At 41.2% G+C, this 20,795-nt stretch overlaps 1 protein-coding gene across 1 annotated transcript; it reads right to left on the minus strand.

Moving 5' to 3' along the window:
- Positions 1-3,600: 3,600 nt before the first annotated feature.
- Positions 3,601-15,437, minus strand: LOC111862161 (prothrombin). The gene is made up of 9 exons (XM_033750577.1): positions 15,284-15,437; positions 14,526-14,658; positions 13,415-13,542; positions 13,158-13,295; positions 12,848-13,036; positions 11,341-11,563; positions 8,157-8,371; positions 6,970-7,166; positions 3,601-4,870 (listed from the first exon to the last, which is right to left on the minus strand). The coding sequence occupies exons 1-9, from the start codon at positions 15,435-15,437 to the stop codon at positions 4,703-4,705; spliced, it is 1,545 nt and encodes a 514-aa protein (XP_033606468.1). The 3' UTR covers positions 3,601-4,702.
- Between the last annotated feature and the right edge of the window lie 5,358 nt (positions 15,438-20,795).

Consider the following 20,795-nt stretch of genomic DNA (forward strand, 5'->3'; position numbering starts at 1 on the left):
CTGACTCATATTTTCTTCAGAAGCTCCCACCAGAAAGCTGTTCACACATGAAACTCTCAGATTTGATCTCTTCATTCAGTCCTAACAGCCTCAACATTGCTTACCCCAAGGGCTAACCAATCTGAACCAGAAGTCGAAAGAATGTCATTCCTTCCTGAGATGAGAGGCCAATTATAGCATAGTTTTCCAACCCAGGTTTAAATTCTGTGCTGTAAATGTTCACTGGGATGTTCTTATCAATGTTAGTCATTCTTATTTCATGCAACCTGTTCACTCAAATATAACATAATATTGTATTATATTATTGTAATATTGTAATATATTTTCTTGATACCAGTGATGTTTCTATATAGAATGCCATTTCCTTGATGTTGGTTCTTTGTCTAGACAAATTTGAATATTAGAGCTTTTGGCACCTAAGCAGTGACACTGCAAAAGTATGCCTAATGTCTTAATATCTGTCTGTCCTTCCACATACAACAATCCAAGAACCATAGAACGGATTTTCTTCAAATTGTGTGTTATGGAGCTCAACTAGAATGTGTTAATATATTCAACTTTTGCTTAAAATCAGACACTTTATACATGAAGACCTGCATGCGTTTGTCTGTGCCTTTGGAGTGTAACTCAAGTGTTTATTAAAGCAATAAATGTTTGGAGGAAAACTGCGCCAGCCGCCCTTTACCCCCCACGAAGATTCCTGGCACTCATTTGTGTTAGTGTTCGCTAGTTGTAAATACAAATTATTGTAACACTTTCAAGATTGCTGTAACTATAATACACATGCCTGGGCTTCTATGCACTTCCTTATAGGCACTCCACACTAGTCCAGGCTCAGTACAGCAGACTATGCCCTAGCATATCATTACGGATCTAATGAGACTTTTTTGTGGAGGGACAATTTAATGTTAGCGCTCAGTCGCTCACTTTTGACTATGGAGTATTTTATTATTATTATTATTATGTGTGCTCTAGTGCAGTTGGATAGAGAGAGTGTCGAGAGCTCTCCTGAACTCTCATGCTGTCTCTATGAGTGTGTGGTTGGGTGTCTGTGTGTATCTACATATAGCATTTTGGATGTAATTGTGTCTATATGTGTGAGCATTTTCACAGATGTGCATGTACATAAACCAACAACATAAGCAAATAAGAACACAGGTAGACCTACACATACAAATCAAAATATGACTATGACATTCAAACAGACACACTAATACACGTGGGTACACATCCACTGATTCACATATAGCTAGGCATAAAACTTAGACTAACACAGGCCCTTAGTACACAGTAAAACAGACAGGCAGAGATACATACATGGATAAAAAACCAGATGAACTGGCATATGTCCCCCACACACACATATACAGAGAAACAGATGCATACTAGTGGACTAACATAGACACAAAGCGGCCTCCGTAGTCTAGAGGTAACGTTCCTACCTCATGACTCGTAGTATGTGGGTTCAAATACCCAGCAGAGGTCATCAAATTTTTAAGGGCGGAAAAATTCAGGGAACAAGTCCTCCGGGAGGGACTTTAAGCCGTGGGTCCCGTGTCGTAGCTTTACAGCACGTAAAAGAACCTCATATCTCCAAAGGAGGTCACTGAGCCAAATTACGGACATTTCCCGCCCAACAGCAGTCTCTAATACCTCTGGTAGATGGGGGAAGCATTATAGATACCTCTCAGCTAGTAGAGCCGGTCTCGCTGGCTGGGCGGAACTGATGGTAAGCACCAGTACCGGTAGGATATAGAGACTGGTAGAAATCATAGAAGCAAGCACAATGGACCAATACAGGTCTTAGTGCATGGGGAAACCCACCCTCTCCAATAACTAACTAACTAACTAACATAGACACAACTAATGCACATAGAACAGACATGCAACAAAAAATGTATGGAGAGATGTATGCTGCCAAATGGATACACAGACAAGCACCCGTAGACACATGCACACAGTTGTACATGTAGAGACACATATAGGGCACATCACACTCACATACACACAGAAACACCCATAAACCCAGATGATGCACATATTCAGATATGACATACTCGGACAGACTCAAATATGTAAATGCAGACCCAAAGGCATATACATGCACATAGAAACACAGGTGTAAAGGGAAACTCATGCAGACAGTTACAACCCCAGAGACACACACAAGCAGGGATACTCGTACATGGAGAAAGAGACCCATGTATGGACATACTGACGGTCACAAAAACACTCTGACTCACATAGACACACTAGAACAGAGGAATCAATTCATACATAGAAAATGAACAAACATGGACACAGTCATTCAGAAGCTCACGCAAGACCATATGCACATAGGCGCACAGCTAACACAGCACACANGACAGACAGGTTTGTATACTCACAGCTACAAGCAAACAGCACATACATCTAGATGTGAACACAAAGAGACAGACACACATGTATAGACACCCACACAGGAACACACACAAACTCATTTACACCACACTCGTATGTGCCATACACCGGCAAACAACAGATGTTGCCAAATACATGGCTCTACAGCCCTGTGCAGGACCTTGACAGCTTTTTCACTTTCTTAATCCTACATATACAGCTGGTAAGTCTCCTAGGATGGGGGATCAGCGGGGGGGGGGGGAAGCAGGGCAATGGAACAAGCATTGACCCAATAGCCTTGGGGCTAAACTGCCAAGCGTGCATTGATCTGCATAACCTTGCAGATCTAGTGTCATGTTCCGGAGGTTTGTTGATGGAGCAGATGAAAGGCTTCCATGACTTGCTGAGACAAAACCCCACCTCTCTGTTCATGTTGTTGGTATGGAGCTCAATCTCAATGGCCTCCCTAATGATGCGGTCCATGTATTGGGGCTTTGTGGCGAGGATGGACGTATTCTGAAGCTGAATGCCATGTCCCAAGTCGACGCTGTGTTCAGCCACAGCTGACTTGTGTGGATGTTCAAGACAGATGTATAGCTGATGCTCCTTCAACCTTGTGTCCACTGAACGGCCCGTCTGCTCAATGTAGACCTTGCCACACTCACAGGAGACTCTGTATACACCCAGTATCCTTAGTTCCAGGTTATCTCTGATTGGACAGAGGAAACAGACCCACTGATTTAATATTGTGTCAGGGCAGCACTCTGCTGATTCAGTTGAATAAAGTCCCAGCATAGGGAAGGAAGGCAACTGAGTCTGGTTTGTCATTGGGCTGACTGATGTTCAAACAACAGTTGAGGACTCTGGATCTGCCGGTCATTGTCACTGTTCTGCCTGAAAACGTCCCTCAGGAACAACTCCACATATAGGCTCTCTTGATTGCATAGAGCTCTAGCCCTGTGCACCACTGTGGAACAGCTTGCTTGTTGGTGGTGGTGGGACCCTGCATGAAGGTAGAGGTTAGTAGGGATAGGTTTATGGTACACTCTGTGGCCCAAAGAACTGCTGAGTCTCCTGTAAATATCTGCTGAAGAATGGGAGGTGGACCTCAGTTTCAGAGTACATATTTTATTTTTCAGAGCCATGAAACAGTTCATGAACATAGGTGCTAGGGCTCATGTATATGGAATTTTTTTAAGGTTTATATAACTCTTACAGATATCTGTTCTGTGCTTTATTTATTACCTCATGTTATGTCCGGAGACAGGGCAAGCTCTTTTGATTGGGCCCAACTGAGTTAAGTTCAACCTGATGATGGAGACAGATTCGAGTCCATGAAACGTTGTCCATCTTAAATAAAAACAGGATGACAAATAACTTCCAGAAACACAATAATTGTATTAATATACCATCATCACAATCTTATAGATCATAGGTACTGTAGCAACTCCAACAGAAGTTTTATTGTTAACTTTCGAGACGTTAGTGTAGTCCATGATGCCTATCTTACTTGTGATGGCTCTGCTCACCTCGTCCTGCACCTAACATTCATACGGTTTAGCAGTCTCTGACCAGTACAAGGAGTTGAGTTGTGAAATGATGTCAGAACTGTGAAGTGCTAACGGCAGTGGCCAGAGGTTGAGCATCACTGGAGGGAATTTCTCTTGATAAAACTTAGGATGAATGGTCACCCCCTCCCTAATTGGGGCTGTAGATCCCTGTGAAATTCACTGTAGAGCTGCATTAATTCCATCAAACTTTCACTGAAGGGAAGGCTGCAACCCACAAAGTGACTGGTGAGAATGAAAACAATTGGAATTGTCCAGCTAATATCAAAGATCTTTTTGGATTTTCACACCACATCCTCAACTTCATTCCCATCATTTGAGGACTATCATCTCCTCAGACTACTCCATATGAGGTTGAAACAGCTCTTCAAATCAGTCTCTCACATTCTAAGTTTTGTGCATCATCCATCATGTGCTGCACCTCGCTAGGGATGGACTGTAAACTACAGTCGTCATTCACCACTGTATTCCAAATTTTATCCCAACAAATGTGCACCTCTTGGTGCAGAACGCACCAATATATTTTGTATGCACAAAATTTAGAAACGATAAATACACAGAACCAGATGTCGTGGTTACTTGAAATATGCACTTGGCTAGGGATTACTGTACACATTTCCACTCATTTCTATTCATATCCCCTTACAGTTTACAGTCTGGTGTATACTGTGGCACAACCATCAATGAAAATGACTGCCCTTCATACAAATAAAACCAGTATATTGTTCGAAGACAACGAAAAATGTATGTATAAACTATGTGACAGCACTGACAGCAATCCACTTCAGGTACTCGGAGACTCTCGTATAAAGATCTGGAAAGGCTGGTATCACAGCACACCCTGTCACACCAAAACTGACTACTCCAATTAGCACATGACTTCCATCTGGGTCTTCAGTGGTTAGTGGTCCGCCACTGTCCCCCTAAAAATAAACATCCCATACATTTAGTCATGGGTATCTCTTTAAACAGAGTAGGATACAATTCTGTAATTGCACTTCTTGTCAACTTTCAGACTAGCCAACTTTTACATTACATCTGTAGAGCCGGAAACTAAAGTTATTATTTCTTAATAAACAGAAGATATAGACATAAGGAGTAAAAAAGAAAAGGTAAAGTTATCCCTGTAACAGGCCATGGAGACCCAAAGTGTTGTGAGATGATGAGGCTCCCACATTTTCTGTACAATCAGCTCACAGATGGTGGTGATGTTAATCTTATGCACCGGCCGCCCTTAACCCCCCCAAAAAGATTCATATTACTCATTTCTGTTAGAGGCTGAGTTGGCCATGCCATAGCTCAAGCGGTTAGTCGCTGGCTTCTCACCACGGTTGCCCAGGTTCAATCGCAGGTCTGGTCAAATGGGATTTGTGATGGACAAAGTGATGCTGGGGCAGGTTTTCTCCGAGTACTTTGGTTTTCCCTGCCAATCTTCATTCCACCAGTTGCTCCACAATCACCCTCACCTATCATCTAGGGCTGGTACAATAAACCAGAAGTGGCCGCAGTACAAGGGACTTAGTCCCACCCCACTAGCAATAAAAAAAAAATAAAACCCGTGACCTTCTGGCTTGTAGCATAGTACTTCAACTACACTACCGTGTGTCCCAGGCATAAGGAGTAATATTCACAATATTGTGACATAATGCCTGAAAGCTGGAATAGTGAGGTGACAGTAGATGTTCATTACCAGACAAGGGCTCGGTAAACAGGTTCCCGCGGCAATGAATACATAAGCAACAATCGAGGTATTGTTGAGCTATAACAATGGAAACTGTGTTTTCTTTTGGATCCACTCTGAGGCTGTATAATGAGGATCTCAGGCCAGCTAAGGATAGAATTGAGGGAGTCTTGAAATGGCAGTTGAAGATGATTGAGAAGAGAGTGCAAGGAAGGAACTTTCCTGTGCAAAGAAGACTTCATGTGTGCTGCAGTTATAGTGAGACTGATATAGCTACTGTGTTTAAGTCTGTTGCCAGGATAAGACTAGTGAAGACTGAGAACCATAGTGTGTGTGTGTGTGTGTGTGTGTGTGTAATGGTGAACTGTAAAGTGTGCAGATCAGCGATAGCGCCATAGTACTTCTAGTTGAGTCAGCAAGTGCAATAAATCCAATCAGTCAATCCAAACACTGTCTATTAGTCACACCACACTCTCATTACGTGTGCCCTTTCTCTCCTTAATTCCAACCTAAACTTCACAAAGTGTACCTCAAGTGGAAAAATGCTGATCAAATTAACATAAATTTAGTTTAAAGTCTTGATTTGTTTGATAGATTAGTGAAATACATTTTCAGATCTAGATAGGCACCCAATTCCATGACTAGTAAGATGGTCCAGTTCAGCATATAAGAACAAACAAATGGGCAAACACACATTAACTCCTATGTGTAACCATTACGACACAGGTATGGAAATTCGTTCCTACAAATGTAAATTTTAGGAACAATAATTATTTTTCAAGGTACTAGGAATGGCTTTGCTGTAAAAGTACTCTCAAGCCATTTAGATGGCATCTACCTGCATCTATTCCCATTTTCAGCTCTAATTTGGTGTGTTGGCAGGGAAAACTTTAGAGTACAGTGATCTTATTCTGGGGCATTTTTAGCACACATCTCCTGACAAGTTTTGTGTTTTATACTTGCTAGAACCAACACAAGCATAACTCTAAATGGCAAACTGGCTTGAACCATCACTGAATATGGACTTGTTAGATAAATACAGTAATATGATCAAGGTCATGAAAACATTCTGGCTTCATTAGTAAAGTAGGTAACTCCTATGAACATAGAAATGATTAATGAACATCTGGGTTACAAAAAGGCAGGGAATTTCTTGACTAGCTTAGTGACTACTAACTGGCCAGTGGAGATATTTCTTGGCATCTAAAAAACACCATGCAAACAAGGAGTAAGTAGCTAATGGCTGTAAAGTTATACCATTGACCACTGAAACCAACTACTGCAATTGAATAAAATTACAATCCACTAATTAAACATTAAATTTAAGCAGTATTCACTCACAAAGCAGGTTCCCTGTAAGGAAGAAGGAGCAGCACAAAGCATTCCAAGTCCAATTGGTTCCTCTATGATCCGTGAACACTGATAGTTGGACAATGTGTCTACCTCCAGTTTCTGCAGCACTGGACTAGGCTCACCCATCGGAAAAGCAGTGATGCCCCACCCAACAACTTCACTGCGTCTCCCAGTGTACATCTCGCCTGCACAAAGTATGTGTCTTCAACAAAACATATCTAGGGGTGACTGCTAGAGATCTGTTTGGTAGATTCATAGTCGTCATAAGAACTAACCCTCAGGCACTTCCTGCAGCTAATTGCAAAACAGACTGCTACAATTCACAGTTGAACTAGAATGAATATCTGTGGTGATTAAAAACCTGGTTTCTTTTATTTTTCTGGGCTCAGAATATTTTCACTTGGTACTCGATCCCTTTGAATTGGGTTTATACTTTGTTTTGTAATTAACAACCCTGCACCATGTCACAGATTAAAGGTCAATGGGAGCGGCCTCTGTAGTCTAGAGGTAACGTTCCCACCTCATGACTCAAGGTACGCGGGTTCAAACCCGGCGGAGGTCGTGGAATTTTTAAGGGCGGAAAATTTCAGGGAACAAGTCCTCCAGGAGTGACTTTAAGCTGTGGGTCCCGTGTCGTGGCTTTAAGGCACGTAAAAGAACCTCATGCCTCAAGGAGACCTCTGAGCCAAATTATTAAGAACATTTCCTGCCCAACAATAGTCTCTAACGCCCCTGGTAGATGGGGGAAGCATCTAGATACCGCTGAGCCAGTGGAGGCCGAACTCACTGGCTGAGTTGGGACTGATGGCACGCACCAGTATCGGTAGGGTATAGAGACTGGTAGAATATCACAGGGGGATGTACAATAGACCACTGGTCACGGTGCATGGGGAAACCCACCCCCTCCAATAATAATAATAAAGGTCAATGGGAATTTACCAATTCTGATTCAAGAATCAAACCTGAGACTTATTGAATATGAAATGAGTCCAAGTCATTACACTCTAATATTGTTCTATCACTGCCTACCCATCAGCAAATTTTGAACGATGGTCTCTGGTAATCACCAGTGGGTGGTTTTTATTGAACCTTCTTGCTACTGAATAATGACAATGCATACATTTCGCAGTTCCACATGAGAGCACACAATACCCTAGACATTCCTAGCACTTTACCTGGATCTGGAAGGCACACAGGTTGTATGCTACGTGAGAATGCCACCGGTTCATCTAGGTGTAGGAGAGCGATGTCATTGGTCAGTAAGAATGGATGGAAATGTGAATGGAACAGCACAGCCTCTACTCCACGTGTTACATGATCCGTTTCATTGGGCGATGTCAAGTCATGATCACCAAGCTGTACAACCAGGTCCTCAATGGGAGTGTCTCGTCTGCATCCAGGAAGAAGATGTTTAATTGCTGCATCTTAAATTCTATTTACTTCCCTTTCCCCACAGCTTTTCTTTATTTATTTTCTTTATTTATCTTGATTTTTCCAATCTTCTGACATTACCAGTGACATGTGCTATCATTTTCATAACTGAATTTTCACACTGTATCTAAAATCTTCTACTGACTCACAGGATTTTCTCCTTTTCCACGGACAGCATTTAACTTACTTTCATTTGTCAATCCTTCAATTAGCTTTCACCTTGACATCCCTCTTATCCGTTACCTTCCTTCACCTTCCTCTCATTTCACTAATCTCCATTTTATCTCAAATAATTTCCCTTCCCTACATCTGCTTTGCTTTCCATCAAATCCCTAACTTTCACTCATCCTCCATCCATTTCCTTACTCTTCAATTCAGCCCCATTCTTCTAGCCAATCTTCTCTTGTCCTTCCTTTTCTTACACTCCTTCACCTCCCCTGTCTCACCTTGACCTCTGCTCGCTTTCTTGCCCTCCTCATGATCACCTTTCATTCCCAAATACATCCTCTTCCTCCCTTTCCCATGCCTGTCCTAGCATGCTTACAGGAACCTATTGTCAATCAGCCTCTCCTTGCTTACCCTCACATAGCAAATTCATGAAGCCTGGAATGAAGATTATTTATAAACCACAGCCTTTAATAGTTCTTCATGATTTATGTGTATGACTATGAATGGAGTATGGGTTGGTGAATGGATATATTGACCACTTCTACACATCATTCAGAACTTCAGAAGAATACTGAAGTTCAGTATTTTCAGTGCCACTGCTGATCACCACATCACCCACTAAGCCGTTTTCCAGTCTGTTTGCTTTCAACAGTTGTTGTGTAGCAAGGGCCCAAAACAGTTGAGGTTCTTCAGTTTCCCACCCTCGTCATTACAGTCCAGTTAATATCCCGCAACTGAACTCTTGTCAACCGTCAACTAAATTCATCCTTCCTTGCAGGGTTCAACTCAATTGCCAACCCTCAACTGAATTCTCACTCACCAACCACCCACTTCACTTAACTCAATTACCACCCAGGCAAGTCCAAGTTACTTTATGACTGGCAGTTTACCGCCAATCAGTTCATCTTTGCATCAAACCCTCTAAAACTCGAGACCAGAGATATTTCTTTTTTCAATTGACCCATTGTGATCATAGTCCTTATGTAACATCCTCTCTGACGAGAAGGTGGGTTTGTCTCTTATGAATATGCTTGGTCCTACGTCAAGTGTATGTATCACACATATAGCATGTTATTGAAAATTATTCGTTTTGTACTATATACAAGTCCTCTGTCAGTACAGGCTTTGCAGACAGATCATGTCTATCTTACCCAGCTGGCCTGGACTCCTCACTATATCACTATATAGCCTCAGAGCAGACCCAGCAGTTCTGTTGTTGTCATTGGCGTTTGTCTAGCAATAGACCAGATATTGTTCCTTCAGGCACATGCTTACTGATTGCTACCAAGAAACCCATGTTCTTTCTCGCAATCACTGTGTAGCAATGTTACTACATGGCAGTACTATCCCAGAGGGGTTTCAGAGATATCAGGTCAAAAATCGGGCATCGCTCCCTCCCAAAGACACCACATAGGCAGTGCCATGTGGGTTAATCCTCTGCAGTTCAGCAGGTAGGGGGTTCAGAGGCCTCAGCTTGCTGTGAAAGTGTCACGTTAATGGCATCACATATTAACATTGCTCCTTGCATGTGATCTGTAGCAGCACATTCTAACTTTGGTAGTGGGAAGCAGTCCTTGTTTGTAACATCATTCAGTTGTTGGTAGTCAACATAGAAATGAAAGCCTCCATCCTTCTTCCTGATCAGCACAGTGGACAAAGACCAAGGACTATCTGATTCCTGTTACACCTTGTCCTTTCATGTCTTTCAGCATCTCATCCATCTTGTCTATGATGGGGCTGACAGATAGTACAGGCATCACCCTTGTCAGTATGGCAGTAAATTATATCCATTCATCCACATCTGTTGCTCTAAAAGGTAAAATATTTTCCCTGTGCTTAACTATTTAAACACTATGTCATGAAGGTGTATGGGGTAGTGGATGTACAGATCCATGCTCTCTTGACCTCGGCACTAATTTGAGTTGAGTGGTCAGCTTCATTCCTGGCCTCTTTACCCCTGATATCCATTGGATAAGAGGCTGGGTGAGCCCCAGAGCTGGTCTGGGCAAGGTGGAGAGGGGAAAATTCTTGACCCTACCAGAACTTGAACTCTGAACTCTCAGTCATCAAGCCCTTAGCCAGCCCCTAATACTGATTGCGCTATCCCAGATCTGTCACTCTTCATTGCAAAAATTTCCTTGACTTTGGTGATTAACTTCTCTGTCTCCAAGGCTACTCTGGAACTGAGGTTCGGTCTGACACTAGCCACAGCCTCTTTCAGCTGGTCCTTATTCATTAATTACTTTGGATTCATAATCTAAGTTTTATTCATTCTCTGAAGTTTTGCATACTACACATTGTGATATTGACGCAGAACACAAGATTCCTGGCTAATTCTTTCAAGTCTGAGCTGATATACAAGTATATTTTGATATAAAAAAATGACCATATCCTGACAAAGAAAGGGTACTTCTGCTAGTTTAGTCACATACCTTCATATATCTTAGCTTTTTCTTTCAATTTCTGACTACATCTTGGTTTCTTTGCCACCAATTGTAGTTTCCTTGTACCACACTTTCTTTCATTCTCATTATCTCTTGTAGCATTCATTTACTTCCCCTTGCTATTCCTTGCAAATACAATACTCCCTCTCTTTCCTTATTTTTTCTTTCATTTTATTTCATCCCTTTTTTTCCTTCCTGTTTCTAGGCTTTACTTCCCACCAACCTGCCTTAGTGCTTATCAAAATTTATAAAATGCAGTGTTTATTATTATTGTGTTATTATAGGTACCCATTATATGTATATATATAAAACTTACGTCATAAGGCAATGTGCAGCTGTCAGAACAAACTGATCATTAATTAGTGCACCGCCACAGAAGAATAGGTCGTCAAGAAAAATGGCAACTTGCCATGGAAACTCATGAAGCTCTGCATCTGTTCCTCCCACAATGCGTTTTTCAGCCCACTGCTTCAGGACTTTCTGCCTCCTCAAATTCAGAATGTAAGAGCTCTCCTGCTGCAGATGTTTCTTTGTTGTGCCTGCACACAGTTAAGTTTCTTAATGTCAGCAAAGCTGAGACTGACTTTTTGGATAGCTGCTTAGTGCAGAATCAACTGATGTCTCATCACAACATGATATCTTGAAGGAGATGATATGACAGATAGCACTGAGCTGGTTTGTTATCTCCAAGGTAAATGTGATTGTAAGTAACAGAAATTGTTGATGCTGTGTTCTAACAAGTTTTCTTGAGTTGGTTAGTTTCCCTGAAGTTATTTCTGTTTATAAAGTATTTAGGAGTTTTGAGTCTGGATTATGGATAAAAATTATGGTGTTTGATATCATTGAAATGGAAATGGATATATAAATGGCCATTTATGATCTTATTGAAGAAGAAGTTATTGAGTTCTTGAAAGTATTGTCATTTTCTAGTGACTAGTCATAGGGTTTGGATTGCTAATTTTATTTATTGAAGGCTTATACCTCATAACTTCAAATAATTATAGCACTACCACAAATCTACACACTTGACAAATCACTAGTACATGCTTCCTCTGTCTGTTGTAGTCTTCGGTAGTCTTTGCTCGGTTATGGTTCCCAACAAAGGAGATTCTTGTACTCTGGTGCTTACATCATTGGTGGCTAGCTGGCTGTGATCTCAGAACTCACAACTAACTCATTACTCCAACTGTAAACTATCAACTAACATATGTCATCACTAGACATTACTCACTACATCTATTGGCTGTCACTGGCCATCTGCTAATACTGACTACAACTGCTGATGGCAACTCGCTAGATAGCCTTGGTATGAACCATATAGAAACACCACCTCCAACAGATCTTCTACTGGTGCATATTTATTTGTTGTTATTCATTAAGTCATTACCAAGCAATAGCTTTGTTCAGTCATCATGTTACAATATAAAAACTATATTATTTACCCTTGATTCACTTCTCATCTGAAAACTGAAAAGTTATGCATCTGAATATTTGGCCGTTACAGTGGGTAGGTTAGTTAACCTAGATTCTGTCTTCATCCTAATTAATGGGAAATTATGGTTTGGACTGCATAAGTTAAGTCTGAGTAGTTACCCTGAAGACATCTCTGGGCTCCATTATCAGGAAATTATAAATATATTCTCAAAAGTAACTCTCAAACTGGTCATTACCTGCTAACATTGCTGAATTCAATTATTTAGTTCTTAATCTACATTCTAGTAAGTAACTCTGGAATTGGTAGTTACCCTAGATGCATTTATGAGCTTGAAAAATTGAAACATTTTGCATCTGAGTTTTGTCAAATATGAGGGTTGTTTCCTTACCATAATAGAAAGTATTGAAAATGGGTTCTGGGAACTTCCACCATGTGGTGACATCCTGATAATGAGATCCATACTTCTGCCATTTGACATCATACCACATGCTCACCAAGTAAGGGAAGTAAGCAAATATCGTCGGTGAAGCAGATGTTCCTTTTGAATCAAGTTCCTTGTGCCCGCACCTTTCTGGAACTGTCAAGAAAAAAAGTCGCCCAATCATCTTCTTAACTACAATTATTTATTTCATTTGAGAATGTAGTTTAACTGTGAGGCTGTAAATGTTATCGTAATAAAAGAAGAATTTTGTGATGTTACAACTTGCCTCTAAAGTTGCTGAGATCAGAGCACTGCAACTGAATCACTTTGATGTTCCAGTGGTAATAGGCCTCATTCTGTATCAGCAGTGCCAGCTTAATAGGTTCGCTCTGGCCTGGTTCAACTGAAATAGTGGCTGAATCCAACAGAGACAATGACAAATTTGAGAGAATAAATTGAATTACAAGGACCAGTCATGGGAAAGAAATGGAGAAGAAAAATAAAAATAAGGATAACGAAAGGTGCGGTACTTACTACTGTATCCTGAGAGGGGGCCACACTGACCAGTTGTGGGACCATCCAGTGAGTTAAGGATGAAGATCTGATCAATGTCACAGACACCACCCAGCTTCCCAGCCAACTGCACTTTTGTGTACTCGAGCCTATGGGGGGCAGATCAACATCAGTGATCACAAAATCACAGCAACAACAGATTACTGCATCAGAACAAAGTAAAAGTTTCATGAAGTAACAGATAAATCCAAGATCAGTACTTGTACACTAAATTATATGCAGAAATGCATAGTGCACTTATTTCTCACTCCGAATAAAAAAATTAAATCATAGATGTAGCATTTCAGCTGGGAATTGCTTGACCACCCTCCTTACAGCCCTGATCTCACTCTGAGCGACTACCTGAAGATCTGGCTGCGATCACAGTGCTTCAGCAGAGATGAGGGGCTGATAAAAGGTTTCAAAGCATATGTGGCTGAGCTCACGGGTGGCAGACTGCTTTCACACAGACATACAAAAACTTATGCTCTGATGTTACAAATGCCTCAGTTCCTGCGGTGACTACATTGAGAAGTAGTTTAAGTATGCACGTGTTTTTGTATGTAATAATTTTTTCTTTCCTTGTCTGTTTTGTCAGCAGCTCACCGGAGGTTACTCTCCAAATAACCTTCATGTATTACATATAACTGCATTACACACTACTGAGAAACCAGTATCCCAATTGGCTAATGCAGGGATACCAGCAGATGAATCCAGATAAATGTAAAAATATATGTTTTCTCTTCAGTCCATAATAGGAAAGGGAACTGAGAGAATACCGACATGACAGTTGCATTTATATATATATATAAATGCAACTGTGTGGAAAGCCGATTTGAAGAATTTGGGCTTCATGTACAGTATATGTTATAATGGATCAGTAGGAACCAAAATATAATATTCCTGACCTCTTTAAGTGTGTATCTGTGATACTGAATTTCAATGAAATACCTTGAACAGTTTCAGAGATGAGCCAGATGAAGTAATTATGACCTCCATATTTAGCGCTAATTCATGCAAAGAAAGGACGCCAAGAGCATACCTGATCAAGGGATTTACATCGCACAAGCACTGAGAGGCCCTGTCCCCTTACCTCACAGCACATGTGTCATCCCGGACAATGATGTCATAGTCACAGGCCAGCGTGCCCATGGACTGGGCTGGAAACCCGGGTGACTGGAAGTAAGTCACACGTTCTGATGTCGCGTCTCCACATGAGAGTTCAACTGAAAACCATACGTAATCTTAATTTTTGTTTACATCGCAACAGTTTCCTATAAAATCTCTCTGAGAGATATCTGATAGAGATACTCAATGGGCCACCTCCACATATTATGGTCTAGACATACAAAATTATTTCGTAATACCAACTTAAAAATCAGTGTTTGTGTCCTGGCTACAGATCCAGAGGTCCGGGTTCGAATCCCGGCGCTACCAGATTTTTCCCTGAGAAGTAGTGGGTCTGGTACGGGGTCCACTCAGCCTCGTAATGATAATTGAGGAGCTATTTCAAGGAAATAGCGGCTCCGGTCTAGAAAACCTAAATTAACGGCCGTGGGGATTCGTTGCGCTGACCACGCGACACCCTCTATCCGCAAAAGTTGCCACTAAGCTTCGCAGATAAGCGGCGGTCGCTCGGTCGGTATAGTTCGCTTGTGTACTGAAATCACGGAGTTTGTTTTTGTGTGTGTGTGTGTGTGTATAATAATGAATTTTAAAGTGTAGTCACGAGCTGTATCAAGGAGTTCAATAAATCCAAACCCCGTCTACAATCACATTCATACACGTGACAATTATAATATAAATACACGTAAAATCCCACTAAGGCACACTGGGCCCTGAAAGACTTACATGTGCAGCATACAAAGGCGAGATCCTGACAACGGTTGTTGGGTTTCCCTCCACGCTGTTGGCACTCCTTGATACTGTAGCAGAAGCCATCCAGCTCTGTCGAAGCAGAACAGCCCTCCACATGGCTCTTGTTGGAAGACAGAGGATCTGCCATCGATGTCCGATTGTGGCTTCTAAGAACCTTTTCAGTTCTAGACGAATCTGATAAAAGGTTACTTCTTGATATAAAGTGGACTTTACAATGAGGATTCGTCAGTCCCACCCAAAGCCCCAGGCTAGAGGATCACAATTCTCGGCTATCTGTGACTGTTTATTCAATATATTCGCAGCTACCTTTGATATCTGTAGGCCGTCTCCTCCATCTGAAGCCTAAGATGCACCATATCATAGTCATAAGGGAACCACTTAACCTGTAATATTTCTCTAAACTCCAATTTAATATTATCCTCCTGTCTATGCTTTGGTCTCCTAACGGTCTCTTTGCTTTAGGTCCTAGTATTTAAATTTTATTAGCCTTTCTCATCTTTCCCATGCACGCCTCACACTGAACATGTCAAGAGCTCCCTAGATGCAATCACCTTAATATTAGATGATGATTACAAGACACAAAGCCCTTTACTGTGCAATTTTCTCCATCCTCATGTTCGTTCTTCTTACATCCTCGGCATCACTTCGCATCCTTCTACATGTCTACTCTGTCCTTAGCGAAAAATAGCAAAAGATAAAGACAACTGGAAAATTGTATTGCCAATCTAGCACAGATTTACCAAACTGTTCTTTGTCTTTTGCATCCCTCGCTGGTATGTTCCTCTATCAGAACTTACTTTTGTGACTGTTATCATCCCCAGCAGAAAAATAGCAGGACTGTTGCGCCGATGCCACGGGAGAAACCTCGATCCTTGAAAAGTCTTGACGACAGCTACTACAATGGGCACCCATACACCTGTATAATAATTCACAAATATTTATTGAGGGAGATTCAACAAATGTTCCCCTCTAACTGAATTAACTAATAACTGAATAAACTAACATTGTTGTGGTACAACTGCGGGGTTCAGTACCTCGAATACCAAACAATTTTTAATCTGTTCAGTCCAATATATATCTTATAATGTACCTCTATAAGATTCACGTTAATATTAACTTAGCTCTTCGCATTGGTACAAGAGGTTTCACTGCTATTATAATACGAGTACATCCATTTCTTTCCTCCACATTCAAGCTACGTGCCCAAAGCTTGGGATCCCTGGTATTTATAAAGGAAAAGTCGGACACTTCTCGTTAACTTACGCCTGTCACGGGGAGCTGAAGAGGGAAGTGCTTCCTCGTTTTGTTGACAATAAGGAGCAGAAATACGACTAACTCAACAACAAAAGTTAGAACATATATGTAAATTAGTCTAGAGTATGGACAGTGACAAACACGATAGTCATGTTATTAAGATCGAAAATAGGCAAGAAAACTCTGAAAATCATCAAAGGTACGAAGGCCGCGCCATAGCTCAAGCGGTTAGTCGCTGGCTTCCCACTGCGGCGGCCCGGGTTCGATCTCGGGGTCTGGTCAAGTGAGATTTGTGGTGGACAAAGTGGCGCTGGGGCGGGTTTTCTCCGAGTACTTCGGTTTCCCCTGCCAATCTTCATTCCACCAAATTCTCCAGCATCATAATTACCCGGGGCAGGTACAATAATAGGCCAATCAGTTGCCGCCGTGCCTAGTGGACCCAGTTGGACTCCAGCCCTCACTAAGCGAATTTAAAAAATGTAATTTTATCAAAGTTACGAGGATATACGACCATTCAGAAAACGCTCTTACGTAATGCATATTGCGCACTCCTCGGTGACGGGAGCCTTCGAGAGGGATCCTTTATTCGGGAAAATATCCAGGAGTGCATGGCGTGAATCACGGCGTCGATTCGTGTCCACGTTCAATATTTAATTTGTGAATTTCGGCCATACGGCTTGAAATTCCAGTCTTTCTTCGTTTGACTCAAACTGTTGGCCGTGGCACACCACGTTTTGCTGATCATTTCTGCGTCGACTTCTGGAAGGGGGGGGGGGATATCTACCGGTACGGAAGTAGCTGCCCACGTGGTCAAGCGCGTTTTCCTTCGTCCGTTCTCCGGTCCATCCGTGACACTTGAGCGGCGAACGCACGTTTCTTCCAGCTTAGCAATGTCGCTTTTCATGGAACAGCTTTGTTAAATCGTTCACTTGGGCCATTATTTGGTACGTGCACTCACAACCCTATGGGCCTTCTCGGCCTGTTACAGGGATAGCTTTACTTTTTTACTACTAAGAGGAGCACATCGCCTTGCAGGCTTATGCTCTGTTTATCCGATAACGCCTTCATTTTGAAACTAATGCTCCAATTTTATTGCTGTTCAAGAAGGAATCGTCTCCATGGAGTTAATCAGTTAGTTAGTTAGTTAGTTAGTTAGTTTTGGGAATGAATACACAACAATGGACTTAATGAGAGTGCACAACATCTGGTCACATTAGCGACAAAATTATGGTTTGTTACTGATATCTTTTAATCTTTACATTACACATACATCTGCAGTTGAAGTAACAATTTTAATTTAAAGTTCCATCTTGTATCCTGTTTTTAAATAATATATTCTACCATTTTAATGCGACCAGGAGATCCATAACAATATGAAGATTTTTCCGAATATAAATTGTCGTCCATTATTCCGTCTCTTCATGAAAATGTAGGCCATTAATGTCAGATAACTGTATATTAAAGTACGTAGTTAACAATTACAAATACAAACCACTCCGTCCAATGTGACATATAAGTTTTTACTACGTTAAAACTTATCTCCCTTACATGTTTCGGTCCTTACGGGCCATCTTCAGAGGGAACATCATTACAAACTGGAAACTACCATCACAATAGGTGTTTTGATTTAAAATACATACACTTATATCCTATAATGCACAATACGCTTAAAGTCGAACGTTTCACAATCACAGTAGCTTCCTGGTGTTGTAAAGTTTTTAAAAGTTTCTAGATGTTATTTAAAAAAAACCTTTATTGTCGATAGTTAAAATTTTTTAAACCACGTAGGTTCGTGTCCGTATTCCTATCGCCCTTCTTGTATGGGGCAGATTTTGTGCCGCCTGTCTATCTTGATGAGGAGGTTCTTCATGTCGTCCAGGGTTTTTCCGTGGCTTGCTGTGTTGTTTTCACTCAGTTAGCTTTACAGCGTTACTTGTCCCTTTTAAGTTTAGGTTGGCATGATATTTTTGTTTTGACAAGTTTGATTGAACCATATATGTGCATATCAATTTTACGTAGTTAACCATAACGCAAGATGATGTCAAGATCGGAATTTCCTAACATACATGTGTCCTTCAACAATTCCGGCGAGCTCTATAATGAGTAGAATCAGAAGGCTTCTGAATGATAAAAAGGAGGCTTTTTTTTATTAGGAAACAGTTTCTTTCTCAACAGATTGTCCGCGTTTTAATAACTGTCATATAAAACGCAGCGTTCCATGACAAGTGGGTCTCCTGATACCAGAGCATGGCGCGTCCCAGAGTTCCGATGGAAGAGACGGCTTCCAGATACTAAGGATGGCTGCGAATATACTGAGTGAACAGTCGCGGACAGCCAACAAAAAGTGTTCATTGAACTTGGAAGTTGGGGTGGGCTGACAGGTCCTCATTGTAAAATCCAGCGTGCTACGAATATTTGTGCGTATTCTTTGGAACGACCAAAGCAAAGAACAATGGACATAAGTTTTGGCACAGGGAACGATCACTGACAGTAACTACAAGAGAAATGGCAACAGATAAGTTATATTACAGTGGGAGTACAGGAGGTCAGATGGAACAAGGGTGGCACTGAACCAGAAATAGGAATGAGAAATATGAATTAGGGGCAGGATTGTTCATACTTATGGAATCTTATCAGCAATTAAGACGACAGAATTTGTTAGCTATAGTATCTTGTACACGATAGTGTAGAGGTTGCTGGTGTGATATTTTTGTTCTGAGTGTCCACGCTCCAAGATGTGATAACACTGACAACACAAAGGACAGATTCTCTGAGGGACTAGAACGTATATATGACGAAATCCTGGAGTTCCCATGAAAATGGTACTGTGAGATTTCAATACCAAAGTAGGCAGATATTTGCAAACCAACGGTTGGGAAGAAGAATTTACAACTAACTGGTCGTAATAATGGCGTTAAAATAGTAAATTTTACCAAATCCAAAAATTCTAATTACGAACAACACAATGTTCCGACATCGCAACATTCACATATTTACTTTGACATCTCTTCACGGCAAGAGACACATTCGAATCGACGATATTTTGACAGATAGAAAGCGGTGTTCAAATGCATCTCATGGCAGACCTTTCTGGGGAGTGGACTGTGATACAGATCACTATCGTGTTATTGCAAATGTTAAGAAGAAGGTGGCAAGTAAGTAAACGAGCAAAGCAAGAAATATTATACTAAACATGCAATCTCATGAAACTGAACGAGGTAGAAGGCAGAGAATAGTATCAGGTTAAAATCTCAAACAGTTTCGCAGGTTTGGAAACTTAGATGATGCAAGTTGCATCATATGAGGCAATGCTTCTAGAGACGCTTCTGCGTCGGGTGTTTGCGATACATGATTCTGTTAACTTGGCACGCGGGGCACTGTGATGCATAGAATGTGACACCCAAACCTGCAGTAACATATATGCCTTCCAATGAAACAGATAAATTCTCACGAAACTTATCGCAATGCATTTGTTTAGCACCAAAAACATCGGATCAGGCACTGAACAGATTATAATATCAGGTTTTGCAGAAAGCGTGAAGTGGCTAAAACTACACCTCGCTATTATTCACATGAAACTGACAATTGGAGAACGTCATTGTTATACGATAACTTAACAGCCAATACTGCGGTGTATGAAAAGGTGGGGGGACATTGATTCTGCAATTCACACCGTGTACCTGAGAATGCGTTATTAAACAAGTGTACTCACATAATAGCTACCAGCAACAGAAAGTTCGTCATTTGTATCCTGAAGTTCACGTTTTGTTTCTCTATAGAAACTCTTCCATGTTGTTTACCATGACACCAATTCTAGAATATCGCATTTGATTTGTAATACTTCCTCAGCCAATTATAAGACGTAATTCCATGACTATAAATCTATTGATGTGCTTACACCAATCTCGAAAGCACAGACAATGCACGCATTTTGTGGGCCACTGTTCATCACTGTTTCTAGTGTGTGGATATTATTTCACAAAGGCGAGGACATTTCTTACGCTCTAATTGCAGGTAACAATCGTGCTTTTAACGCGCGGTGACTCTACCGTGGTCTAGCGTTGTGCTCGTTTTTCAACTGGAAGCTGTAACTGAAAAATTAAAGCTATTAACCAGCTTCGTGTCCCGAAAAGAAAGTAACATCAAGAAAATCGCTTGAATGACAAGTCCAGCAGAGATGTTAGTGGAGTTCTGAGGTTACAGGGTGACTGAAAAAGAATGGGTGGTGGTG

This window comes from Cryptotermes secundus, unplaced genomic scaffold (genome assembly GCF_002891405.2).
Source record: "Cryptotermes secundus unplaced genomic scaffold, Csec_1.0 scaffold859, whole genome shotgun sequence".
Taxonomy (NCBI): Eukaryota; Metazoa; Arthropoda; class Insecta; order Blattodea; family Kalotermitidae; genus Cryptotermes; species Cryptotermes secundus.